At 46.9% G+C, this 27,349-nt stretch overlaps 1 protein-coding gene across 2 annotated transcripts in view; it reads right to left on the minus strand.

Moving 5' to 3' along the window:
* Positions 1–5,964: 5,964 nt before the first annotated feature.
* Positions 5,965–27,349, minus strand: part of SLCO4A1 (solute carrier organic anion transporter family member 4A1) — a 28,355-nt gene continuing 6,970 nt past the window's right edge. The window contains exons 2-12 of one of the 2 annotated variants that reach the window (XM_054845987.1): positions 20,305–21,266; positions 19,124–19,214; positions 18,161–18,282; positions 17,734–17,845; positions 12,651–12,805; positions 11,765–11,960; positions 11,047–11,212; positions 10,246–10,415; positions 9,803–9,867; positions 9,112–9,260; positions 5,965–8,312 (exon numbers count right to left, since the gene is read on the minus strand). In XM_054845987.1, coding sequence (XP_054701962.1) covers positions 8,163–8,312; positions 9,112–9,260; positions 9,803–9,867; positions 10,246–10,415; positions 11,047–11,212; positions 11,765–11,960; positions 12,651–12,805; positions 17,734–17,845; positions 18,161–18,282; positions 19,124–19,214; positions 20,305–21,112 — 2,184 coding nt within the window. In that variant the 5' untranslated portion in view covers positions 21,113–21,266 and the 3' untranslated portion in view covers positions 5,965–8,162. The remainder of the gene's footprint in view (positions 8,313–9,111; positions 9,261–9,802; positions 9,868–10,245; positions 10,416–11,046; positions 11,213–11,764; positions 11,961–12,650; positions 12,806–17,733; positions 17,846–18,160; positions 18,283–19,123; positions 19,215–20,304; positions 21,267–27,349) is intronic. The other variant, XM_054845989.1, reaches the window with a different exon arrangement.

The raw sequence follows: 27,349 nt of genomic DNA on the forward strand, positions 1-27,349 counted from the left end.
GTGCAAAACAGGGATGGCTGCGGCCGCCGCTTCTGTTGTCTGCTGGCACAGACTCCAGATAAACCCTGGGATGGGATGGGATAACATCAGCGCTCTTCTTTCCAACGTAGAAAATGCACCCGATGACACTGCGAAATGGCTGGGGTTATTTCACATCAAAATTAGGTCTCTGTGATGTAGAAATCTGCATGTGAACCAGTTATCTCCATAGTCAGTGGGGGGAAAAAAAAAAGAAAAGGGGCATTCCTAGCATGCCGGTCATCTCATCCCATGGCAGAAATTAATTTTGCCGCCAGCCTTTGCTCAAGACAAGTCATGCCCCAGGAATACCCACTGCTCCGCCAGCACGGAGGAGGGCAGGCTGGTGCTGCAGGCACCCGGGTCTTGGACTTCAGCAAGATACATAAATTTTCTCACATTTATCCTTTTATGAACTGCAAATTCCTGGTTCAGGCACAAAATAAATTTTCATTTAGCTATTTATGAAACTGAAAAAAAAAAAAAGCAAAATGAAAATTTAGAAATCTGATTAATTTTAATGGAAATGAATTGTGTATTTCCAGGTTTTCAGCTCACTGAAGCCCCAACGATTAATATTTTTTTTCTGAAGCAGAATGAAAAATCTTTAAAATTCTTATAGAATAGGAAAAAAAATTTTGCTCCCTTTTACTGCTAACGAGGCATGAAAAATAACAAACTCTCACTTTCCAAGACCTTCTGCTTTTTCTGTACCTAGGGCTTTTCTCCCATCTCCTCCCTTTCCCCTCATCACTAATAGTCATATAAAAATGCTAAGTATTTTGCGAAGACAGAAATGAGATGTGCCTTCCAGATACACAACATATTTACAACTTCAGGCAAAGAGGCATTCACAGCTACAAAGTTCTGCTAATGAGAGCAACCTTGTGCTTCGTGGGAGTGTTAATCAATTAGACACGCAGAACATTAATGATATTTCTTTTGCCTAATTAGGTTAGCAAAACATGAGTACAGCCACTTTTTATTTTTTCCTTCCAGCTCTCCAGCTTGTGTCCCCCGAGGAATGCCACCCATCTGGCTCCGGGATGCTCCGGAGGGAGATATTTCCCCAGGCACCCCAGGGCGGAGAGCAGCTGGGTTGTGCCTGTACCCACAGCCCCCCCCCGCCCACCCTGGGGACAGGCAGAACATTGCGGGAGTGATGTGGGAAGATTCCTAGTTCTCCCTACAGCTTTTAAACTTTTGAGGCTGAAGGCAGAGGTTTAGCAGCTCGCCAGTCTGCTCTGGGCTGCAGCAGGGAACCCCCGGAGCCCCAGCACCCACAGAGCTGGAGCACATTGTTGAGGTGAATCTCGGGGAGGACCAGATGCTCTCCTGCTTCTTGAGCGTTCACAGGATTCACAAGGAATGTAAAACCCAACTGGGCATTCCCATGAGCCATCCCGCGCAGAGCTACCGAGATCTCCGTGATTACAGAGCTATGAAAAAATGAGATGAGGCTTATCTCTAAGGGAAGAGGAGCATCATTTGATTCAGAGCAAGACAAGAAGCAGATAAGATACCAGAAATGCTCACAAGTCCAGAATAATACAGACCTACAAAGTGTGGGATCTCTGAAAAAATCACTGATAAACTACCCCAAGGCTTCATCAGTTTTCTTCCTGCTTATCGGATTTACACAGATGCAGGTAACACACTGCTTAGTGCCCAGCTCCCCAGAGTAGAGAGAATGTGAAAGAAATATGTTGCAACGTTTTAGCAAGAAAATATTCTTAGAGCAGATCCAAGTGAAGTGTTAAAAGGATTGCACAAAACCAAATAATCTTCCCAGCTTGCTGGTTGAGAATTGCAGATTATCATGTAAAAAAAAAAAAAAAGGAAAATAAAGTTTTAACATCTTGTTAAAGAAAGATTAATCACACATTGGAAAGCTCCAGATTGGGTTTCTTTAGCAACTTGGGCTGTTTCTCAGGAGAAGCTGCTTTTCTGCACAGGGAGCAGCAAGTCTTTAAAAAGTGACTTAGATGGACAACCCCGAAGTGTCCTGACTGATGTAAAAAAGCACAAACTTAACAGTGCCCAACAACCTTTTGCTCCGAGTCTAAACGTTTCAGCGTAACTCGGCGCAGCTCCATGTAACGCCAGCTCTCAGCGAGCGATGGCAAAGGGGCACAATCTGACCTCACTCGCTTGGCTACTGCCCTCAGCACGGGGAGTGCCACCACCTGCCCTTGAGCTGCTGCGGACTCAGTGCGCAGCGAAGGAAGTTAATTGCCATTAACGGAGGGTCGAGGGCTCTGTATCAAAGATGGCAGCATAAATCCAGCCTGTTTTGGTGCATCAAGCTTGACCCTATTGTGCCTTTTTTTTTTTTTTTCTTTTCCCCAAATAAAAATTAGTGTCTGCATCTCCCAAGGCAAATCCTCCGCCAAGCCATCCTGAGGAATGAAGGCATACAGAAATGAGGGGCAGTTTACTTTGCCTGTTTAAAATGTTTTTCATAGATATTGCTTAGGTGACAACTACTGGGCAGATTTTATCTGTAATGCCATAAAGGCTCAGATACCTCATGATTTTTAATTCTTACCTCTGCTGAGGTGGAGGGCTTTATCTGTGATTTCATTGCCTTTCAAAGCATCGCTCCACTTGGAACAGAATTTTTATTTTTAAACTAGATTGCTAGAATAGTAAGAGATCACATTTTTTTGTATTAGTTTGAACCAGGGCATATTAGTATGTCGAACATTCATGTCTAGAGCTACAGTTTCTATAGTTACTAGTGCATTAGTGTTTCACCGAACTACTGCAATATTAAGTTTCAAGTAGCTCTGCTTCCCCCTTACTACAAGGGTAGGTCTGCAATGAGAGTTTTTGGTGGGCTCATCCCACTGTATGTACTTCTAGGAGGTTTCTCAGGACCCTGTTTTAACTGACAGAGTAATGAAGCAGGCAAGATGCAACACAACTGAAATTCTTAATTTAACATGAGATTTAGTTTTCTATGTGTCTCTAGGAAATTGGATGGAGGGTCCTTGGCTGCAGAAGAAATGCAGCGCCTCATTCACAGGAGCAGAATGGTCTCATTTTCCATCTTCTAAAATTGCTTTGTGCAGGTCAATATGTAAACTTGAGGGAAGACAAGAAAATGTTGGCATTTATTCTGTTCCAGAGGAAATAAATTTGGCCACAGAAAATGCCAGAACATTCTGCTCCCTTGAATCCCCTCAAACTGCTCGATAGAAATCCAGTGCCATTTCTGCAGCAGAGCCGCAGCCACCCCACACGCTTCCTGGCCACCACCACCACCCTTGCTGGACTGAGTCTGCCCAGGCTGGTAAAACACACACATTTCCTTTAATCTGCCACTCTATTGCTATTTGGTTTTAAAGCAAGCCAGAGAAGTTATTAATTATGAGCCTGATTCAGAGCCCACTGGGCTCAATAAAAGCTTTTCTCCCGAGTTCAGCCGGACCAGAGCACCCTGAGGTTATTGCTGTGCTCCAAAACAAGCGTCCCTTGCAACCGCAGGAAAACGCAGGTAGGCTTTTCTGCACAACAAAAACAAACAAGCATCTCCTGTGGGGATGTAAAGATTTCATCCTCCTGTAGTTTAATTATTTTTTCACTTCTGTTCCTGACTCTGTGTTGCTTAGTTGACGTCAGTCAATTCAATTTCTGTTCTAAGCAAGAGGAGAGTCAGACCTGGGAAGTCTAATACCACATGGGCAGAACAACACCGCTTGGTCTTGGCTAGCCAAGGAAAAATTTTGCTATGGGGAGAAGCAGCTAGGAAATCACCCGTGAATCCCTCTCTGCATCGCCCAGATTGCTCTGCTGCTGCCACATACCCCCCTGCCAGCCTGTGGCAAGGCAGAGATGTCTTCCCCGCTCCCCTATCACAGCCTTTACTCCCCTTCAGGGGCAGCTTTAGCTCTTTGCAAGTCACATTTTCCAAAAAAGCCCAGCAGCTCCACCGCCCAAAGCTCTACCAGTGAAGGGAAAAGAGCTGCACAGCACCAGCCTCCAACCCGGGGCATGGCCCAGCACCGGGGGGCTGGCACCCCCTTAGCTAGCCCTTCAACCCCCAAACCCCCCTCACTTTTCACTTCCAGCTTAGTGACAACACAGCAACAACGGTGTGTGAAGGTAAAGGGGGAGCAGCACGGATTACCCTCCGAACAGAGGTAGATAATCTTTTAGGGTTAAATGCAAAGGTGAGTCTGGAGGGCTGAGCCACGCATGGGATGGTGCTGTCTTGGGACGTGGAGTTGGGGGGTTCATCGTCATGTCACTCAGCGAGGTGAAAGGCTCAGGCTAATAGTGATTGCAATGATCACATTTGGGGGGAGAAGAAAATCAAGAGGGGAAAATATAAAGAGAGAAACTGCTTTTTGATTGACAGCTCAGAGCTCTCCATCCTTGCTTGGGAAGGGAAGGCTTCAAATAAAAATTTATCAACTTTTGTAAAAATAATACAGCTGGTCTGTTTGGATCCTCACCAGCTGCATCACTTTCTGATTACAAATATCTATTTTCCCTGGAAAGAGCCGAGTTTACATACTAAACATTTACCTTGGACCTTATTTGGATCTTATAAAATATATTTGCCATTTTACTGGTGCAAATCTGGAATCCAGTTCACCGATCTTACCTTTCTCCTTTCTATAAAGCGACAAGAACTTGCTCTTACCCAGCACAAGGACGCGGTGGGACGAGGCACGGCCGGTGCTGAAGCCGGTGCTCGCCGTGCTGCCGTCTCCATTGCCATCTAGCGGCACCGGGGCCACGGGCCCCACCCGCGCCCCACGCAAAACCCACAGCCACAGGCTGCGGTCAGGAAAAGGGCCTGGCCCCACCTGAAAAAGGTGGGTTTCTTTCTTTTGATGCAATCAAAATATGCCAATCAGTTGTGGATTGGTTTTTTTTTTTCTCCTTCCTGAATTATATTAATCTAAGTATAAAAAGTGAATCTAAGTATAAAAAGGGAATTACCAGTATTTGCTCCTGCTCCCATCTATGGCAAGAAGGAAGGCTGGGCTGCAGCGGGGGGAAGCACGGGAAGCCAAGGGGGTGCAGCTGCCGGAATGGGGAGGCACGGAGGCTCTTCTGCACACCCGGGCGTAGAAGAGAAGCCATAGCAGCAGGAAAAGGGTAGGAAGCTCTGCAAAACCATCTGCATATCACATTCAAAGCTTTTATTTGCTGTTATTTTGAAACCTCCAGGAAGGTTCCAAAGTAACTCTTCAGTAGAGAGAAACAGCTGACTGCCTGGGGTTTTGTCCACAATAAAAAACATTCAGTTCTTCCTGCTTGGACTCCCTTGTGGGTGCTCATTTGTTTTACTACCCTGTGGCTTTTCCTCAATACCAACCCCTGCTTGTGTTTGTATTCTTTGACAGCACGAATCACTCCTTAAGCAAACCATAGGTGACACAGGACTTTGACCTCATTTACATTGCATAGGTCTGGGAGAAACTCTGTGGTCTGTGGATGGAGGGCAGCGAATGTTTTACCTTGCCCTCTTTGTTCTTCTTCCTCAGCAACTAAAAACCTCATTTTGCCTTCAAATGTTATTTGAGAGAGAGGCAATTAGCATCTCCTCCTGAGATGGAGGATAAGTCAGTAGGAGATGCCAACCCACAGGATCTCAATGTCACCTGCTGTCCCACCAGCCAGACAATGCTGCCTGCAGCTCCTGTATCCATGAGGGGCTCAATTAACACTACGATTTAAGCACAAACCTAAATCCAGACTCTCCTCCTTGGGTAGATTTGCAGACCCTTGGGGACACCACAATGATCTCCAGCAAAGCCTGGACCCGCACAGGCTGGGCTTCCCCAGCAGCACGGATCCAGCCCACCGCTGCCAGGGACAGCACCTGGGAAAGGGGAATGACTGATGAAAAACACACACACAAGTACCTGTGAAGTACTGGTTATATTTCTATGTGTTTATAGCAATATAATACTTCATACGAAGCTGGGAAACATACTTTCAAATATTTTAAGTTACCTGTATACCTACATAATCTGTTTATGGAACAGGAACGTCTTGTTGCTGCTTACTTAAACCCATGACTTATCAGTCCCACAGCAACACAATAAATGCCCAGAATCCTGTGAGCTTTTCTTTGCTCTAGAAACAACACACTCAGATAAATCTCATTTCAGAAACACTAGAATTGCATTGCAATATCCATATATATATAAAGGAAAACTTCTACCTTTCATAAATACACGATACATGAGTTCCCAAAATACATTCATGCATTTTCCCCATCTAAGATCCCTGCTTGTACCTGAAGTATCTGTAAGCTGGGAAGGGCAATCAGTGGGCAAGGCCTGGAGACAGGCTCATGTTTGCAGGTAGCTCCAAACCCAGGTGGAGGTTGTGAAGAAGCCTTTAGTGTTTGGGTGGTGTCCGGGTTAACTCCTGCACCTGTGGGTCTAATCCTGCCTCCCTGGAGAAACAGGGCTCTCCTGCATGCTGTGCCCCATCAAAGCTGCACCAGTTGCCCGTGTTGAAGCAGCCAAAAGCCACCCTCCATCTCACCCATAGCACTTCTAGTTTTCCCAGCAGTTCCTGGAGATGCTCAAGTCTCTCCCAGTGCTTGGCAGAGGCTGGGAAACAAGGGCTTTGGAAGCAGGAAGGTCACTATCTGGCTTTGGTGGAAGGGGATCTGCGAATGGAAGAAGCTGCTTTCTTGACAGCTGTGGACCTGAAGATCGACCACACTACCAGTGCCACCATCCCTGTCAGCAAAAGGAACAGCGCCACCTCTGCTCTGAGAGTCGGTCCTTGGCTAACAAAGGAAACAAACGCCCATCCCGTGTCCATTTATGAAAGCATAAATATACAAAATATACAAAAACATCTACAAAGTCATTCTAAGTAGCAGCTGGCACAAAAGAAGTGCCAGTTTTGCAGCTCAGTAAGGTAGGTCCCGTCCCCGTGAACATGGTTTATACAGTGTCGGAGTCCAGGGGCTGGCCACAGCCCTCCCCCGGAGCTGTACCTGGATCGTGTGGCTGTGCAAATACAGGCAGGCTAAGCACTAACCTCGCCTGACCTGGGTTGAGAGGTAAGCCAGACATACGCTCTCCCAAATCTCACTTTTCCCCCTCAAACGTCCTGGTCAATATTGCAAGTGCACATTCAAAGGTCATTTTGGGGATGCCGCCCTCTCGACCTGCAAGCAGGCCAGTTCCAAGTCAGCATCCCCTTTCCACAAGGAAGTCTGGTCTTAGGGCAAGCTATCCCTTAAGCTAGCTGTCTAGAGACAAGTTAAATTCATTCTGGCTTTTCTCATCTACCCAAACTCCGTGTCTTTACAGAGCAACTGAAGAGAAGCATTGCATAGATCTGTATCTCATGTCTTCCCGCACCCAACAAACAGCAAGAAGTAACTTCAAGTTTTGCACAGTACATTACAAAAGGCATCACCTTTAAACAATGTAAGGAAAAAAACACTAAAAATGAAGTGTCACCATGGTGTAAACCCTGCAATGAAGTGAGGCAGTGATCGTACAGTGCTCGGCAGCTCTCGGGGATGGCTGCCTGTAGTGTACTGATGAATTTGCTAGACAAATCTCAAACCTATCTCCCATTGCACAGTAATATGAATTTGCATAATTAGCTAACCTGCTCCTGAACAAAAGGAGCGAGGCTGTGTGTCACAGGAAGGAGGAGGACCCTGTCAGGGCTGTCTGCTCTGCATACAGTAGTTTAAGGGCCAGCCATCCTCTCTGCAATGCAGACTGCAGGACAGCAAGGCTCTTTTCAGGCTTAGGAAGCTTCAAAAGAAGTTTTGCTACAGTTGGCTTTACAATTGAGACATTAGAGCCCAGATCCTCTGGTGGTTTAAACCCCACATGCTCCATTGGAGTTACCGGTGCTTATTTCCATGAGTGGAGAATGCGGTCCTTGCTTGTCATAGACATAGAATAAAGCTATGGTAGCCCTTTCTTTAAATAAAATTGAGTAACTGTATATGGCATCAGCGCACAATTTTAAATGTGCTTCTGCTGTTAAGAAAATAGCAAGCACACCAGTGGTTAATTACATTATTTATCTTGAACTAAAAAAAGTGATAATATTACTATAATTTAAAAACCCCTAGGGACTGCATAACGCCTTCTCATCATATTTTTCAGACTGAGAAAGTCACTGTCACGCATACAGTGTTATATATCCTCTTCAGCTGGCAGCGAAGGCTTGTGTTCCTGGAGGTCGCAGTTGCCATTTTCAGATGCATCCGAGCTGCGCGGAGCCGACTCCGGTGGTGGGGGTTTGTAGAGTAAAAAGGCGATTATAAAGAAGGTCGATCCAAGCACCTGCAGCCATGAAGACATCCCGTTACTCTCTGCTCCCCCCAAAACCAGTTGCCTAGCTCTCATTCAGGATAAGATTTGCTGACCAAGCTTTGGGGGGGAGACGATGCTGAAGGCCAGCCTGGGCAGCAGACCAGCGCACAGAGCCAAAAGGGGTAAAAATCTGGATTTAACTAGCCCCATAGCAATGGGACAGTGAGAATTTGGAAAGCTGTTCAGTCCCACACGGACACCTGAAGCACATCAACACCACCTGAGCGTTTTGCTGAAAGCCTTTTGAAAGCCTCTTTATCACAGCAACTGCTAAACACCACTATCTAGGGCAAGTGCTTGTTTGGGAGCAGTTAAAATAATGGTTTTCAGCTAATAAATAAGAAATGTGCAGCTAAGCTCTCTTATTTTCTAGCGGTGATCAGGGAATGGGTATTTACAGCCTGCCCACAACGCCATCCCTCACTCTCACTAACACACTGCAGTTATATATTTTACTCCTTTTCTAGCAAGAAATCACTTTGGTAACCGTTGGGAGAAAAGGAGATATTTCATATCGTGCAACAGAAGCTGTAAGCCTAGAAAGTAATGGGAATTTAAGAGAATGATGGTGCCTGGAGCGCCATTACCTGGCGAGAAGCAAATGGAGCTTTTGCCTTCCCTGAGAACATTTCTTGTGTGAAGGTCTGATTTGGGTTGGGGGGGCAGATCAGGACAACCCAATTTTGTAAAATTCTCTCCCAGAGTTAAAACACTGTCTCCTAAAAACCTGCTCGCTTTACCAGAGAGTGCAGTTAACAGGCAGCATCACCTTGTAGACCAGTCCAGCGATGAAGGTGTATCGGCTCATGGCTGAGTTCTGGTAAACGTAGCAGGAACCTTGCTCGCCGCACTGGTCCTGCCAGAGCAGGCAGGATTTATCAATCATGGACCCAAAGGCGATGGGGCCAGGGATGCCACCTGCGGGAAGACAGAGTGGACCTTCAGCATGGCAGCACCTATGCACCAGCCTTACAAGACACGAGATGCTTGCAGAAAAGCATCAGGCTCTGCTGCTACCGTGATTAAGCAAACTCATCCTGCAACATCTACAGCTGTGCCCAGAGACACAAGGTACCCAAAATATACTGAATTTCAAGATGTGAGAGTCTAGCGGGTCTCCTGACCATCCTGACCTACACGTTGCACAGGAGCCAAGGACAAACACTGGATCTTTAATAACTCTGCTCCTTTTTTCTTAAAATAAGGACACATTGCCTGGATGTTTCTCTTCAACTCCACCTGCAATGTTACAGAATCTTTCATTCAGTTTGCAAACCACATGCAAAGGGAATTAGGTTTTTCTGAATGACAGCAAACAAGAAAACATCCTCCTTTCAACACGGTGTGTCCTACCCCTTTCTTTTCCAACCCAACGTGTTTTATTCTTAGGTAACAGCTTGGCACATGCTCCACAAAGCCAAGGGACCACAACCCATGCCCGAATTCACTCTGTTCCATACCTAGTGTTCGTACTACAATCCACTGGATCCCGAGTGCGAATGACCTTTGACTATCAGGGACACACCTGGGGAACAAAAGCAGATTGTTTAAAAATGCTGCCAGGCTGCACGGCACCTCCCTGCCCCGCGATGCCACACACTCAGATCCAGCACACTTGGGACCTCCGTACCCTCTGGAGATGGACATCCATCCCAGTGCAATGTCCCCCCACCACTGCTGCTAGCTGGAACACACACAGAGGCGTCTGATGTCAGAGGATAGGAAATTTTATAATTGGCAGCTCTTTCTCAGCTAGACAGGGAAGGGAATCAGTCCCGATGTCTCCAGGCTGCCAGTAACAAGGTGGCTCCCATCACACCTTCCTCTTGGCTTGGGTGGCAGGATAAAGCAGAGAGGTGGATTTTTGCAGCAGTGCGGGGGGATGAGGCGAACCCGTGCTTACCGCAGAGTGGCGGTGACGGCAGGAATACTGCTCAGGAAGGTGAAGAGGATCACCACAAACATGAAGAACAGGAGCAGGGTTTTTTCCTCACAAGAGGAGGTGCATTTCCCTGCTTCTGCATCACCGGAGCCGAGCAGGATGTCCTCAATGCAGCTACACTCGTGATAGACCTGGGGAAGACAGGTCAGTGGGTGGTTTGCCAGGGAGAGCATAGAGATAGTCACAGCTGGGCTTTAAAAACAACGAACTTCAGGGAGGGCAGAAACCAACGAGTTTCACTCCTGGAGCGGAGCAGAAATCAAGCTACATTCTTGATAGACCTCTGTTTCAAACCAGGTTATTAAATAAGAGAAGTGAGCTTTGCCAGGCAGCCCTTGAACGCCAAATGTCATTATTACCCTTCTCAAGCCTGTGCCTGTCTCTGAGCAACACGCTGGAAGGAAGAGGAGGTGCATCATGTTCACTGAAGACCCAAAATAAGCATTGGGACAGGAATTAGGTGCCCACCAAGCTCCTCGCCTGCCTGGGTGATTCACCACGGATTTTGGGGCAGTTTGACCCAGAGCGAGGCAAAACCAAAATTGGGCACATTGAAGGAAGCAAAGCAGGGTGATCTCAGCTACCTTCTGCCTTCATCCCAGGTGGTGCCTGAGAGCATCCTCTACCTGCATGGGGCTGTCTCTGCCTTTTACACTGATTTGCAGCAAAGCTCAAACCTGTGGAGACTTTTGCAGAGCCAGCCAAAACACTCCAAAGAAGATGTGCCACTGCCTTGTTACTACACGGTGCTTTCAGACATACCTTCTTGCCAGTCTTGGGGTTTTCAGACACAGTTTTGCACCCGGCGTGGCAGGGTGAGTAATACATGATGTCATCACTCCCGCAGACAGGGCTGTAGGTCTCCTGTAGACAGCCACACTCGGTGTTGCAGGCTGCTGTCAGGTTTAGGTGGCCACCAGGCAAAGCACTAAGGGAAACACAGCAGCAGTCAGTGGGGAGACACTGAACAGCATTTTCCAAGAGGAAACAGGTAGAGCAAGAGAAGAAGGGGGAATGGCAGGAGATGTGGTGGATCCCCAAGCAGCACAAAGCCAGGCTTGGGAAGGGTTTAATCTCACCTTGAACATGTCCTTGAGCTGTCTCTTTCCCACAGCTACCAAGGGAGTTTAAGAGACCAGCTCACAGGGAGACATCTCCATTTGGAGAGTCCCACTTTTAGTCCAGGTTATCCCAGTGGATAGAGACGGGGGACCCCATGAAGGCAACTGAAGAGTGGAGTATCTCACACTCTGGCACTGCTGATCTCCCCTCCCTCACTAAGGGGGGTGCCTCTTCCATAAACTCCAACTAGATACAAAAGTTAGGAGATCAATATTCTGGATCTCACCCTCAGTATCTGCCCGTAAGGCTGACTGGACATCATCTTCCATCAGCAACACTCACACACGACTACCACCAGTTATCCTTCTATTCTGACCAGGGCCATGCAGCACAAGGCTGATGGGATGATTGTTATTACCTTCCCTCGTACATCTGGGTTACTCCTGCCATCGGCATGTTAGGGCAGTGAATAAAAAAAATGAATATAGCCAGCAGACTAAACACTGTGCAAAATAAACACAATTTGATGATTCCTGAACAGCGGAGTTTAAATTTATTCACAAGGAATCCTCCCAGGAATGTGCCTCCCCCTCCGGCTGGCACAACCAGATAACCTGGAAAAAAAAAAGGAAAAAGAAAAAAACATAAGCAAATTTAGAAACGTCAGCAAGGAGTTTTCATGTCTGAATACATTAACTGCAGTGTGTCTGCATGAGAATAACCCCTTGGTTGCTGCGTGGCTTCTGGGTGGGAGTTCAGTGGACTTTGCTGTGGTATGTGGTCCTCCGTAACAGCTCAGGTAACGTGGCATGAGCCTGGTAAGGCAGCTTTTCCTATCTGGAGATCGTAAAACAGACTCTTTGAGGAGAACATCATGAGTATTGATGCTTGTTGGACACCACTTCCTCAGTCTACGCTACGGCAGCTAAGTGAGGATCTTCCCGGTTTCGGGATGCTGACAAAACATATTCCCCAGTTCAGACATCCCTCGTTAGAGGAAAACACTTAGTTAACGTTTCCTGGTAATGCACTAGAAGGAACAGACTACAACTATTTCGCCTTCCTCTAGAGCGTAACAGATGGCTACAGAGGCAACACATTTCTTCCCGATGTCAGTAGATACAGCTCTGAAAACGCACTTGGTACAGATGTGCTGACGGGAAACGATCCCATCTAATAGCTGAAGACAATAACCGCTCTGGAAATGAACTGCAAAGAGCGTTTGTCTCCATTCTAAAGGGGCTACGGTGCTCTTCTATTTGTAGGCAAAATGGGAAAACATTGCAAAAATCTGGTTTTCTTACCAAAAAAGGTAGCAGCTTCAGAGGCACTTAAACTAAACTGAGACTCCAGGAACTTGGGTCCAAAGGTGGACATCCCAGCAATGAGGGTGGCTTCGGTTGCTCCCGCTAAGCAGAGGAAGATGAAGGTGGGGTTCTTCAGAAGCAGCAGTACTGATCTGGGAAGGACAAATATACTGCAATTGAGTCACTGTGACATTTTGATTTCAAGTCTGTCCCCTATCTTCAAGTCAGAAGAACCACATGTAAGACAAGGTAGCATCCCACCAGGTTGCATTCCTTTGAAAGAAAACAATCCAAAAGGGAGTTAGTTGTGGTTTGAAAGATCAGGGAACTTCTCCCTTTACATTTATTGAGTCCCACCAGACAAGGAAGGATGCTGAGGATACTCTCACACCTCTCTATCTACCTGCACAGAGCAGATGTTGGTGCTTTGTGGAGATAGTCTCCATTGCAGGTGGGGATCAAAAAGTTTGCCCTCAAACTCTGCCTTTCTGTATAACGTCTCTCACGTGCCAAGCTGCTCTGGCTCTTAGTTCCTACTGGGTGTTGTCCTGACTATCTTCAGGCGCCTAAGAGACATGCTTACTCTGGTTCTTTTATAGCCTCATTGGCTACAGCCGACCACCAAGGGAACCTGAGGAACATCAACCAAACACCTAAAACAAGAGGGAATAATCTGGGACTCTTCTCTGTGGATCTCATGAGGGCACCAGATGGGTCTATTTATCCCATGTGCACGTTCAAAATGGGAACTGGATACCAAGAGTGTGTGTGTGATATAATTCAGACTCAGGGTGCCTACAACTTCTGTATGGACTATTTCAGTGGTAATTTTCCAACATTTAGGGTCAGGCTGAGTATTTTCCATTCCCTAAATGCAGCAATACTGAAAGGACACTACTCTTCACCAAATCCCAATCATTTCAAGGTTTTATTAGTCCCTGATGGCAGTTATCTTGAGAATCCCGACTCAACTAAGAGCAAGGAACAAAGCTGTGTTAGATACTCACGTACGCACATGCTACTCACGTGCACCCATGTCCTCATGAGAATAACAATCTCCGATAACCATGGATGTTTTGCAGCTCAGGGGAAATACCAGGCAAGCCTTTCTATATGGAGGAAACACCTCCAAGATACCTTATATCCCACTGGAAAACAGAAAGCAGTCTTTCTCCCACAATCTAAGCACAGTTTTACTTTAAGCTTAATGTATAAGTTGAGCAAATACATTTTCTTTTCGACCCACCGGGATTTAGTAGAGAGCCATAGATATGCCTGAAAAATTGCCATGTGTCATTTATATGCAGAAAGATGATCCAGCAACAGTTCCATCTCCGAGACACAGAAAGGCCCTCAGGCACACGGGATGGTCTCAATTATCTCTCACTATCTCGGATATTGGACTAAGAGGGTTGACACTGCTTTGCAGGGAGTGTTTTGTAACGAGCTTGAAATTCTGCCACGTGACTTTCCCCAAGCCTAGCCCGGATCCACAGCTCACCTCATTCCTGAGATCGGCACAACCCCATCATCCCACAGCGATGGCAGTGACAGGGATGCCATGGGATGTTCACTGAACTGAAAGGCACAGTCACTTACCACCTACTGCCTTGGAGGAAATGTGAAATCAGAGAAAATCTACTGTAGTACAACTGAGAGATGTGCTGAGGCTCAGCATCAGATTTATGCAACTTTACCCACATAAAGTGGAGAATTTCATTATACCAAAAGAACAAAGAAGCTGAAAGACAGAAATACCACACATTCTTACACCTTGATTACAGGGGTTTTATACTAACCATTGTCTACCTGTTGGGATTAGTTTAATTTACTAAACTATTTTTCAGGAATAATCTTTTCAACCGTGCTTTATTTGGAAGCACAATGCCTAATCTCTTAGTGAGAAAACACTTCTCACGGACCTCATGGCTGATGTAAAAACTGCACAATGCCTTCCCCTTTTTACAGTTCAAGAGAAAAGAAAGGAACTGGTCCCTGGCACCAGTGTGACTTTGTGCCTCTTGGCCAAAGGTTGCAGGTTACACTTGCAGGTTGGAAAACGCAGAGGAACTCCTTTCAGCGCTAAGAGTAAGGATTTACTCATGTAATGTAATCTATTTGTAGACAGAAGACGTATTTTTGAGGAGCTATGACATATAAAACCTTACCAAAGTCACCACAGACCTTTTCATTGCTATCAGTAGGATTTTAACCACACCCAGAAATGACCTAAGTCTTGAATAGTCTTGACTGGCCTCAGGTCTTGCAGCCAAATGGATTTCACAAAGCTCAGCAGTGCCAAAAGAAGAAACCCACTATCTATAAAAGCCTGATCCTGCAAGTCTTTACTGATACGGGCACATATAGTTACTCTTTCAGCATGTAACGGCCCTTCTGAGTAAGTTGGGACCACCTGTGCAATCAGAGCCTGCTCCTCTGAGGAACACTTGCATGCCCAGGACACCCCAGACCGTAACAGAGTACGGCCACAAGCTAATGAGTCAATAACGATAGACGGATATCTATGCAATCTTAGAGCATGCGAACAGGGACTTTTCCAGCACAAAATGACACCTACTGTCACCACCACCAAAGGACTGGAGGGCAGCATACATGTCCCGCAGGAATGTAAACCATCCTCCCTTTGCAACACACGGAAGCTCTAGCAATGCCATGAGACAAACCGAAGCCCCACCATGCCAACTAATTCAAGAGGGATGAGTGAAATATTGACCGTAGCTTCTCATTTTGAAGATCAGCACTTGACAGATCCTCACAAATTCTGGTCCAAGGCTTGCTAGGACAAAGACTCCTCTCCTGGCACAGCTCTACGTGTCCTCTGTTTGAATCCCTCTGCACTGACAGCAGGGGTTATTTCATGAGAGCAATCATATGGAACCAGAGAAAGGAAAATACTATTTTAGCAGGCCTTTTCAACCCAAGAATTAAGACAGAAGTCTCTTCAGGGCAGAGGATTAAACTGTATGCTCTTAGGCAGCTCTGTGAATACAGCAATTCATTAAGCTCGCTTAGAAAGGACCTGATGGGATGGAATAATATTTTATTTCATCAGTATTTCTGCTTATCTTTGTGAGACTCTTACTGTCCGTGCTGTGAGAAAACGTGTAGCATCCGATCCCTTACTAAAGCAAAAGCAACAGTGTCCTTTGGCCTCACTCTCCAGCCTGGTCCATGTGTCCCCAAGAGCTGCACAGATGTGCTCTCCTCTTTAACGCAAGTTTCCAGAATAGCAACCCTTTAAGGCACTTCCCTTTTATTAATCAAAACCAGGGAGCACAAACGTCTGTTGGGTTTTTGCTTTCAAACGAAAACCACACTAAGGTCTGGACTGATCTGAATTATTTGATATGAGTTGCCCACCTTTGGTATTTGTTTTTCAGGAACAAGGGGTGAAAGAAGATGCTCCCCGAGGAGGACTGCCTCTGTACCTGCTGTCAGACAGCCTTCACCGAGAAACAGCGGGAGCTTTGTTCCAGATAAGCAAGAAAAGCATCAACCACTGAATTTCATCCTTCTCTGCTACCCTATTTGTGTTGGTTTTAGTCATAACCTTATCATTATTTAAATGCAGATTTTGAATTTAATTTCCGTGCGGAGAATAAACCGTGACCTCGGAAAATGGCACCCAGTCAAGAATGCCATTTAATAACAGTATTGAAATCTGCTCAATGTAATATTCTTCATAAAACTGCCTTAACCCCTGGTAAACTTCCCACAAAGTCTCCCAAGAATTTCAGACCAACATGAGTAGTCGCGTTGACACAACACAGAGCGACTGCTGCTGAAAACTCCCATGCCCAGCACCTGCTTCACCCCTCCGCTGCCAGCACAAAGGCAAACACCACAACTAAAGTTCAGAAGTAATTGCTGGCAGCGGCACGGGGTTTGGCAACATTGAACGTTTGCCTTTGCATGGGGCAGCCATCACACAAGCATGCAAAGTCCTCCCTAAGAAAGGTGGTGGGAAAAATACAAAACAGAAAAATCCCTTTATTGACTGCAAGCTCCGAAAGGAATCAATAGCCAGATATCTCCGCAACATCCACAGCCTGCACACCAGCTCAACCCAAGCTGTAAATAAAGCAGCACCTCTCCCCCTGCCCTCCATTTAAATACAACTCCACACCAAAAAAAAAAAATCTTAAGAGATTTCAAAGATCCATAGCAGAAGTTTCCAGGTTAAAAGACCACACTGAATTTTGGCCACTCACTCATTCCCACCCAGGATCCCTTTAAACCGTTTCCTACCAAACCTCCTTTGGTGCGTGTGTGCTCGCCCACAGCACAGAGCCAAGCCGCGGCCCTGTGATTAAGCACACTGCTGTGTCAGTGCTTTGCAGGAGAGATAAGAAGTAGTAACACAAAACGTGGATAGAAGACGCAAAGGGAAAAGAAAATTAAAAAGGAAACTAAGAATCAAAGAGAACTGAAAGGTACAGTGCAGGATATCTTGTTCCCTGGATTTGGAATGGAGCTATAAGAGGTGGGGGTTTTGTTTCCTCTCCTTTCTCATTAAAAGGACAAAACAGGGATCTAACACAAGGAAAAATAGAGGAAAGGAAGAAAAGCCCCAAGGGGATGGAAAGGAGGAGACGTTGGACAACACCCAGTTGGGCCAGGTGAGGCCAGACACAAGCAGACAGGAGGAAATAATGCCGCTGGGGAGAGGGAATGAGATGGCAACGCCTGTGCCTCTCCTATCACCTGAAGGTTGGCACCAAGCCACTCTCGGTGAAACTCAGCATGTTGCACATGACTGCAGGTGGATCTTCACACGTGGACGTGAGCTTCTGAAAACCACAGCTATGACCAGCCCCTTGTCCCCTGCTCTCCCTGCAATCCCCAGCACGATTTCTAGTTCAGCCCATTTGTCAAGAGTCCCCGGTCGCTGATGGGACCGGGCACTTTGCAGCCTCCTCTGGGAGAAAGTGTCATTGCTATGTTTGAAAATGGGCAAAGCCTTTTAGCTAGCATTGTAGAAAGCAAGCTCAGTTTGGGCCCATTGCTCTCGATTCTGGGGAGGGCTTCCTGAACCTCAGGCACAGGGTGGTTTTCTCACCGAGGCAGATCTTTAACTGTTTTCCCAAAGTCCGGATCCGATGCTTTTTTGTGGCTCCCGTCTTTTAGCTGATGAGCCTCTGACACCCTCATCACACTATACCGCTGCGATCCTGAAAATGAGAGGCAAACAGGAACAAGGAGCACATGAGATGTGGATGCTTCACCAACACGGTGAGTTTGCGGGGGGAAAACGCAACGTGACATCCTCCCTCTGCCAACGGCTGCAAGGGAGGAGCAAGGAAAGAAGCAGCTGGAAAGCCGCGGAGGTGAAATTCAAGTAGGAATTACAGTTTAAACACTGGAAGCTCTTCCTCTGCCCCTGTGTCCCCAGCTACACGCGTGCATAAGGATGCAAGCCCCAAGGTGAGCCTGAGTGCTGCGCAGCCCCGGCCCCAATTCCCTTGAGCCGCAGTGGGGCCACGTACCTGGGAGACGCTGAGGGTACCCCAGGATGGGGATGGAGATGAGGAGGGAGGCTGCTCCAGCCCCGAGGAAGCCAATCCACCACGCTCCCACCCACAGCGTGTTCTCCGGGGAGATGTCGATCCTGTAAGAAACAAAGCCGAAAGGACACAAAGGAGAGACGGCGGTTTGAAACGGAGCGGGACAGCTCGGCACGTCTCGTGCTGAAGCTGGTGGCAGGGGTTGGGGGGGGAACATCAGCAAAGGAAACCAAGCTCTGGCCTCTCCCACGGCGATGTGCTGGGGAAGGCACATCCACCGTCCCTCCTGCCACACCATGCTGCTGCCTGCCTCACCGGAGAGCACACCGCTTAATGAGACAGGGGAATTACATAATTTAATTCTCTAATCTCTAGCTTGCACATTCACCTCTTCCCATTTCATTTGTGCTTTGGGGTTGCTACGATCCTTCTTCCACCCCAGAGCCACCCTTTGCAAGAAAACTGGTGGAAATAACCCATTCCTTCCCCTGGAAACCCGCTCCCCCCCTTTTTAACCCATTCCTCTGCCAAAGACCCTGTAAGGAGATAAGAACAAATTACAAATACTGAGAAGCAAGGAGGGACTAAGCATCCTGGCTGGATGACCGGGAGGATGAGCAGCACTGCTGGTAGCATTGCCTCATCAGGGAACCCATTCAAAAAATTCACCTGCTGCTCGTAGCCTCATTAACACAGGCAGTGCAGCGGGAGGAAGGATTTAATCTGACAGGTTGGTCAGCAATTTTCTTCCAGCGACAGCACTAATGCAAGCCACCCTTCCAGCTTTGGCCCCCCCCTCCCAGAAACACCACGGGCACGCTTCCACCCAGCCACCGGGTTCGTTTCTCCACATTATTACTATTATTATTATCATTTCTTTTTGTTAACCCAAAGGAAACATATAGCATAAAGGAAAAGGAACAAGATTATTTTTTAGCGACTTACTCTCTGCCAATTTCAGTATAAATATTTAGAAACATTCCTCCTACCAGATAACCCGCTGCAGGCCCAAGGATTGCAGCAGTGTAGAAAACAGCTGAAAGGGAAAACAAGCCGTGTTAGAGAAACAGCAGCGTTTCAGCCAGGGATGCCGTGGAGTGCTGCCGGCGCCCAGCATCCCCCACCCCACCACGGCGGCCCAATTCCCTCCTGGATCCAGGGTGCTCAGCCTCCTGCCGCCTCACACCCCACTCCCTAAGCCACTGAGAAACAAAGCCAGACGGTTTTAATAAGTTTTCATCTCACACTTATGTTCCAGGGAAGCTTTTGTATCCGACCTGGGAATTCTTCTAGCATGGGGCAGGCAAAATTGGTCCACTGGAAAAACATATTTATGTAGTTACTGTTTTATTATTCAGCAGCGATGTAGCTGACCCCAGCGCTACGTCCTGACCGCTGGCGCGATGAGCAGCAGCGTTGTCTCCCCACCGACAATACACAACGTCTACGCTAAACACGGCACCACTGGCACTTATTTTCATCTGCTGCCGTGGAAAGATCATCAAATTACTGATGATCTCCCTGTGATCTCCTGTCCCTGCACAGCCTTCTGATACAGCAGTACGGGCAGACTGCTAAATTTTGAAATTGCTCAAAGGTCAGCCCTTTCAGCAATTTCACCCAATAGCACCGTAAGTATTTTGCAATTGCTAAGTGATCAGCGACACAGAGCAGAGGAGCGAGCTGAGCCTCTTCCCTCGGTGAAGCTTGGCTGTGCTTTACACCAGCAGTATCCGAGCAGCCCAACGACCGTCCCTGCTGTCCTACGGCACTAAAGCTGTGATGTCTCCTCGCACGGATCGGGCATGGCCTGATGGTTGTTTGCCAGAGATGCTAACGCCACACACATGCTGGGGCATGCTGGAGGGCTCTCCCCAGCTGGCCCCGTGCTGGGAGCAGAAGGCACCTCCTGATCTGCAGGGTACGCATTGCAGGAGTAAAAATATCCAGTTCCTGCTCATAAATAATCAAAACCTCCCCAACAGCTGCCACTTCCCTCTGATTACCACCTTGCCCGTTATTGGGAAACTGCTCAATGTGGCCTGTCCAGTGCCAAGACAGAAGGACCGGCTCTCCCCTCCATCGCCCAGCTCACGGGTTCAGGTTGTCCCTCCGTCTCGACTCACCAATGTACACAGGGGAGTAGTTAGTCTTGACGTTTTCATCTAAATAGGTGACGCCGAGCGTGTAGAGCGGCGTGGCTCCCATCCCGTGCAGGAACTGCCCCAGCATGAAGACGAATCTGTAGCCAGAGAGGCTGGAAGCAGCCTGGGTGCAGGGCAGGCTCTGGTTCTCCCCGCAGATGCCCACCTCCGCTGCCGAACGCACCTCGTACCGTCCCGTGGTGAAGTGGGGTAAGGTGAAAAGCAGGGAGCCCAAGCCCATGACCTGCACGCCCCAACCCAGCCATCGCGGTTTGTGGCCGTTCCCCCCAAAATAACTGACGAAGGTCAAGCAGATGCACGCCGCGATGTCGTAGGAGCTGGCGATCAGCCCGCTCTGGTAGCTGCGGAGGTCGAAGCGTCGCTCGATGGAGGTGATGACCGTGTTGATGAAGCCGTTCACCGTCATGCCTTGCAGGAAGGAGGCCACGCAGAGGAAGAACAAGACGCCCTTGGACGTGTTAAAGGCCTGTAAGCACCCGGGGGTGAATGCTCCCCAGCCGCACGCCAGTTCCTCCCCTTCGGCTGACACGTATTTGGTCTCTTCCTTTCCCGGGGTGGTGGAGCAGAGGGGTTCGGCACAGGAGTCAGAGGGGCTGGGCGCGCCGGAGGACGCGGTGCCGTTGCTCAGCGGGGGGCCGCACATCTCCCGCCCGCTTGGGGCGTCGAAGGTCTGGCCAGCCTCGCCGGGAGGAGGGGACGGGTGGGAGAAGTCAAGCGTCTGAGCGAAACAAAAGCCATTTTGTCCAGTCGAATTCTGGGGCATTGCCATGAACGGGAGCGCAGAGCTGAGCGGCAGGTTGAGGCGGGGCTGGTGGCCGGGGTGGCTTCACGGGGCAGCGAGGACCTGCCTCTGCGGGAGATGCAATTTTTGGTGCTTACATCAGCAGGGAGATGGCGAAGGTCTGAGCCAAGACCATTCTGATCTGTGAAGAGAGAATTTGTACACATGCCTTTATATAAAGCCATGCTCAAAACCCTCAAATATTGTTCCTTTTTTTTTTTTTTAAGTAAGTATTAGCATTTCACTGTGCAGTTCACACTAGATGTGTGCCCTCCACCAAGGGGGGTGTTGGTACCTCAGGTACTGGGGCACAATTAATATTACAGAAAAACCCCAAAACATTCAAGAGTATTAAACCCCCCCCCCAAAAAACAACGAACCCACACCTATACAGCTGAAGCCCCTTCTCCTTCCTCCTGAGGAGACCCTGGTTAGGCACCAGACCCCCACTTTGCCAGCCACAACCTCTGTCCTTCTCCCTCCCCCTGCAGAGAACGGTGCGCACGGCTACAAGTTTCCCCACTGTTAAAAGTCCTTTGGTCTCTCTTTTGCACTCTGCCAATAACAGTTTATAATTATCCTGAAAAGTTTCCACAGTCGGATTGATTTTATTCCAAGCCCTCAGATCTGTTTACAACTATTCAGTAAAATCCTTTCTATAACTAATTAGACTACATGCCATTTCGGAGGGAGCTGGAGGGCAGAGGCAGCTGACTAACCTGATTACCGATGCGGACTGCCTTCTTTCAACCGGTTCCTGTGCATCTCAGCACCTGATCATGCTGGCAACCAAGAGTATTTTTTCTTAAATGCCTTGACTGAACTATAAATATGAAAGCAATAAGGTTGTCCCTTGAATTCCGGTCTTAAATATGTGACAAATGCTAGGCAAGAACTGTTTTATTAGAGAGCATCTTCAAAGCATCCCGTGTTTCCCAATATTTTTTGCCAATATCTGTTTGAGAGGTTCCTATAAAAATGTTCCTCTTGAGATAGCAATCAGCCTCATCATCAGGGAACGGGAAAACAGGCACTTGTTTTCCCAATAAAACGAACCTTGTTCAGATCACTGTAACCTGGGAATACTGCTGCCTTTGGTGAATAAATTAACTCATCTGCCTGTTGCTGGAAAAACTTACTGACATTTGCTTGGTAGATAACGGTGTGTAAGAGTGCTGATGTGCCGCACTGTACCGGCAGTTCTTGCAGGCACCATGGCAGGAGGATTTGGCAGAACGTGATGCTTAGAGCAGCATCCAGGTCCTGCTCCCACCCCAGAAGGGCAGAGAATAGGCCACGTAGTGCCAGCAAACTTTAAACATCCAGGTCAGTACTGCTACAACAGGTAGCAACAACTCTAAGTTAAACAAACGAGATCCACCTTTCGTTGGCAAATAATTCTATCTTAATTACCCTGTCTGTGGAGCAGACTGCACAGAATATTTCAGGGTCCAGGCTTCAGTAGGAATGTGATGATCGCGCAGGGCAGGGTGAGCTTGGCAGCCAGGAGGGCACTGCTTTTCGCATCCACGCTAGACTCCTCGGGGTAACTTCTACTTTAGCTGGCCGAGTACAGCGCAGGAAAACTTTGATGTGTAACATGTAAATGCAAAAGCTAACTGCAGGCATTGGAATTTTGCTGCAGAGACAGACTGTTGTAATGCATTGGCAGAAAAAGATAATGCCTTGGATGCAAGACTATATTTTTTCACTTTTTCATCCCTGCAATTGTCTTATGACTCTTACAGCTGTAAATCTGTTTTCTCATCTTTGGATGCAATACTGGAAACAATAAATAAGAGTGCTTTAGCACTCTAACTTTATTAAAGTCAGAAGTAATTATTAGGTACTGGATCAGGCTCCAAGGGGTGGAACTGGTCATGCTACCCCAGTGTAAATCAAACGTGCCTCCTGCACAGCAGCCGGCTGACTTCAGCTGAACGCTTCCCAGATCAAACATAAGTCTTATGCTATATTTGACTGCACTTGTAAAGAAGGTTGCTTGGCTGGGGACTGATTTTGCTAGCACTGCTTTCAGTAGATAAAAAAAAAGCCCGTGTCTGTTAGCTGATGCGACCAGGAGCCCAGAGCTCCCCGACGGGCACACCTTCGCCCTGGAGGAAATGCTCCTGCTGCCTCTTCACCAGCACTGGGATCTCTCTTTTGATGTGTCATTAATAGATACTGATACTTCAGTATTTCATGAGTCAGGGAAGAGATTACAGCTTTTCATTCAGGTTTTCTTTCCCTTGAAGTAGCAGGAATCTGGGTCAGTGGACCCAGGTGCCCACATCATCCTCCCCTCTGACTTTGGTTACCCTTAGTCCTACTTAGCAGTAAACACAGAGTGAAACGGTTCCAAGAAAACCACCAGTCCTTCCCGCAAGCAGCAGATGTTTCCCCCACACACAGAAGCCTTCTCTGCCCCCCGAAGCCACATCCTGGCCATCTCCCGATGGTCCTGGACTAGCGACTTGTACCCAGGTGGTCTGGGCAGGAAGCCCGTTCCCTGCTGTCCACCAAGCTGCTTTGTCTCTCTCAAAGCCTTTCTAAAGTGGCAGTGCCACATTCACCGGGAATACTAGCTTCCATAGGAGCCATATGCCACTTCAGAGGACAAAATAGTATCTTTAGGGGAAAAAAACCACCGCAACCAACTTCATGCACTTCCTAATCATTCTTATTCATCTGAGCCATTCATTTATTGCTTCCCATTCATCTCTGCTTTTAATGACTCAGCTGGTGATTTCTTGCTTACGTTGAATCAGCCCCAATGCTATTATCTCCCAGCTATAGATTTAATCATTTTGCTGCAAGATTTTAACTCAATTTTTCTCAGCTGTACAGCTGGTTCCAGACTGCCAACATTGCCAAGTCAACACAACAAAAGCAGCAAGGCAGTGAAAGCATACCATTTGTATTTTGTAAATTTGTAAGACTCCCCCCCCACCCCCCGTAATGTTTAGCATTAAATCAATAGTAAAACTTACAAGCTTTTTGTCAGGTGATCATTTTAAAAGTCACAGGACCAATTAAAAACATTTTGTGTCTCTGCTGAGGACTGCGATTAATGTTACAAATTAACTCATAACTGACATGCAAAATAATCCCATTTGCTGAAGTATGCCAAATAATAGTTAATCTTCCCTTTCACTCTATGGTTTTTGACTTTTATAGGGTATTATTGTGGCAAATAACATCTATTCATAACTTCTGCTTTCCATAGCTGAGCACAGTTTACGGTTTATCGGCAGACTTAATCATTTTTTCAATTCTATAGCATACACGGAGATATTTGCTGAGGAACAGGAATGGGCGATTAAAAAATGCTCAGAAAATGTACTGTAAACCAGGGAGGAGCAGCCCCAGGTGATGCTCGGTGGCTGCGCTGGGCGGTCTCAGTTAGTCTCCCCAACATGCAAGTGAGCCTGACCTTACTAAACAGATATTTGACTTTGGGAAAGTCCACGTCCAAGTACCAAGCTCACGTTACTCCAGAAAGGAACAAATTCATCTGGGCTTGTACATTTAATTTCTCTTGGTAACATATACTGAATTTTTTCTCAGACACTTTGGCTTCAGAGGATTATCAGTATTACTTCTGTCGTGGCTGATAAACACCATATGGATCAAGTGTAATCCACTCGCTGGTTTAGGAATGGGAAAGCCTCCCAGAAGTGAGATAAATCCACCTCCTGGTCCTGTGAATGGGGCTTGTCCTTAGGGTGCTGAGCAGTGAAAAGGGAGACAGAAGAAAGCGCGGGGTGATCGGGTTGTTCACGTGCAACATTGAATTGTTTTCCTGGCAGCTGAGGAACTTTTTTCCTCAGCTTACATGAAGTGCGAACCTTGCATTTTTTAGCACGCTTTTAAAAAGCATCCCTTTGGTTCAGCAATACAGAGGATGCTGCCCCTGCTGGGAGTGGCACAAGGACCAGCCTGGAGCCTTTTGTAAGCAATTCTGACAGGAACAGCATCGTCCTGCACACACAGAAATGTTTCAGGAATGAGAAATACACCTAAAGAGCAGCCAGCTGACCATATATCCAAGGCTGTGCTCACTGCCAGTGCTGCAAGGACAGCTGAAGTGCAGGGGAGGAGGCACCTGGAAGTGGAGGGTGAAGAATACCCTGGCCCACCCCTCATGTCGGAGATGTGCTTTTGCATGATTAGTCCCACTGGATGCTGAAGTATGAAAGAGAGCAGCAGAAACTGGCTTTAAATTATCACATGAGCAAGGACACGTTTATAATTAAATTCCAGAGTAAAGCTTAGCACTCACAAATCCTTTGTATGTTTTCCAAGCGCTTCCCATTTGCTGGCAAATTAATACAATAATATGCAAGAAATCAGGAAAGTGGGCTTGGATAATTTTCAATTAGCTGCTTGAAAATGCTTTGAAGATAAATCTAGCCAGATTTTCTGAGCCTACTTATTTGTTCCAGCTTATCTGTGGAAATACAATTGGCTGCAGCTGCCTTAGACCATCTTTAAAAACTTGCAGTGCCAATGCACAAAGCAGATTTAACTGGGCCACTATACTCTGCCATAGCAAAGATTAGCCAGACAAAAGGTTCTTTTATGTTATAATACGTAACTCCCTCTCCCTAATGTCACTCTTGCTTTAATATCTTTTTTCCTACCCATAAGTTTAATCAGTAACGAGAAGGTTTTCATGCTGGCACTATACTGTGCTCTCCAGCCACTGCACCTGCCCATGGAGCCGGGTGTCTCCGTGGCTCTTCCAACACAGATACACCACCAGCATTTTCCCAATATCTAGCCCTGCCCACAGCATGGTGTTATTTTCCATCATTTGGATTCTTACAATCCATTTAAAGATGCTTAATATTCAGGATGATGTTTCTGCATGAGCCTTTAGTCAGCTTTTCTCAATGATTACCAGTTAGTTCCTATAGATATCCCTTCTTCGTTTCCATGCAAAAGATGCAGATTCAGGCAAATCCTCTGTGATGCAAGAAATGAAACAAAATAAGCAAAACTCAAATGAAGAATACGAGACAAGTATTTACTGCTTCTAAAGATAGAAGCAATAGAAATGCAAAAAATGCAATATCCTATGTTACACAATCCAAGGATGCTGAGCACAGGATAAGTATAATAGAATAACGCTAACGTCTACCATGGCTTACGGGAACTTACTCTTTTTCATCCTCTTGGTTTGATTAGTATGAAGATAAAAACCAAAAAGGTCAAACCAGAGGAGACAATACCATGGAACTTTGTGGAAGCCATACCACAATAAGAAGGATTTGGCACCTAATATGAGGCCCTTCTGTTGTACATGGTGTGTTAATATTATACAGAATTACTGCATCCTCCTCATAAGCAGAGGGCAACAGTCATTGCTGGAGTAGCAAAGCCTCCAAAAAGGCTGTCCACAGGTTTTCTCTTGCATCGCTGCCAGATAACAGCCTTTTCATTATCTCCTTCATCTGGCTTTTTTTTTTTTTTCCCCTCCACTGAACGATCAATTCATGTATTACACCAGGCTGCTCTCCTCTTGCAGGGTATTGGGAATCTATTTTTGGCTTGATCGATTAAGAGTAAATGGAGAAACACAATCGTGCTTGGAGCCAGAACTATTTATACTCGCAGACCATGACCCTCCTTTCTACTGTCACCGATCCAAAAAACCTAGAGAAATTTGCACATTTCCACAACTGATTTTTCCCCTCAAAACACCCACCATGCTACCGCAGACTGCAAGCGAGGAGCTGCCAGAAGCGGGTTTCACACGAACCCTCGCTGTTGAAGAACCATTCTTTCACAGGGTCTTGATGCCTTTTTCCTTTCATATGGATCAAATAGATCAAAATTTTGATATGAAATACAAATCTTAAATCCCTGATCTCTGCTGCAGCATGGGAAAAAAAATCTATGAAATCTTGGGGCATTACGCAGTGCTGTAGAGAACATCTGCCATGGGACATGGCCTCCATGCTGTCTCTTTTACAAACTATGGACAAAGGGGGTTGGAGGTCAACATCCAAATTACCTAGTACTTCACTTTTTCCTGAGACAAGATTACCTTCCAACCCCTAACCTCCATAGTAAGGGACTTTCTGAGGAAAATCGTATACCAAGAGGTCATATTGCTCTACCAGTCAACAACAGTCTTTAGTTTGAGCCTTCTATGACAGGTTCTCCAGCTCAACCCTATGTTGGTGAGCTGGATGCCCACCCATTCCTCTCAAACCAGAG

This window comes from Grus americana, chromosome 17 (genome assembly GCF_028858705.1).
Source record: "Grus americana isolate bGruAme1 chromosome 17, bGruAme1.mat, whole genome shotgun sequence".
Classification (NCBI taxonomy): Eukaryota; Metazoa; Chordata; class Aves; order Gruiformes; family Gruidae; genus Grus; species Grus americana.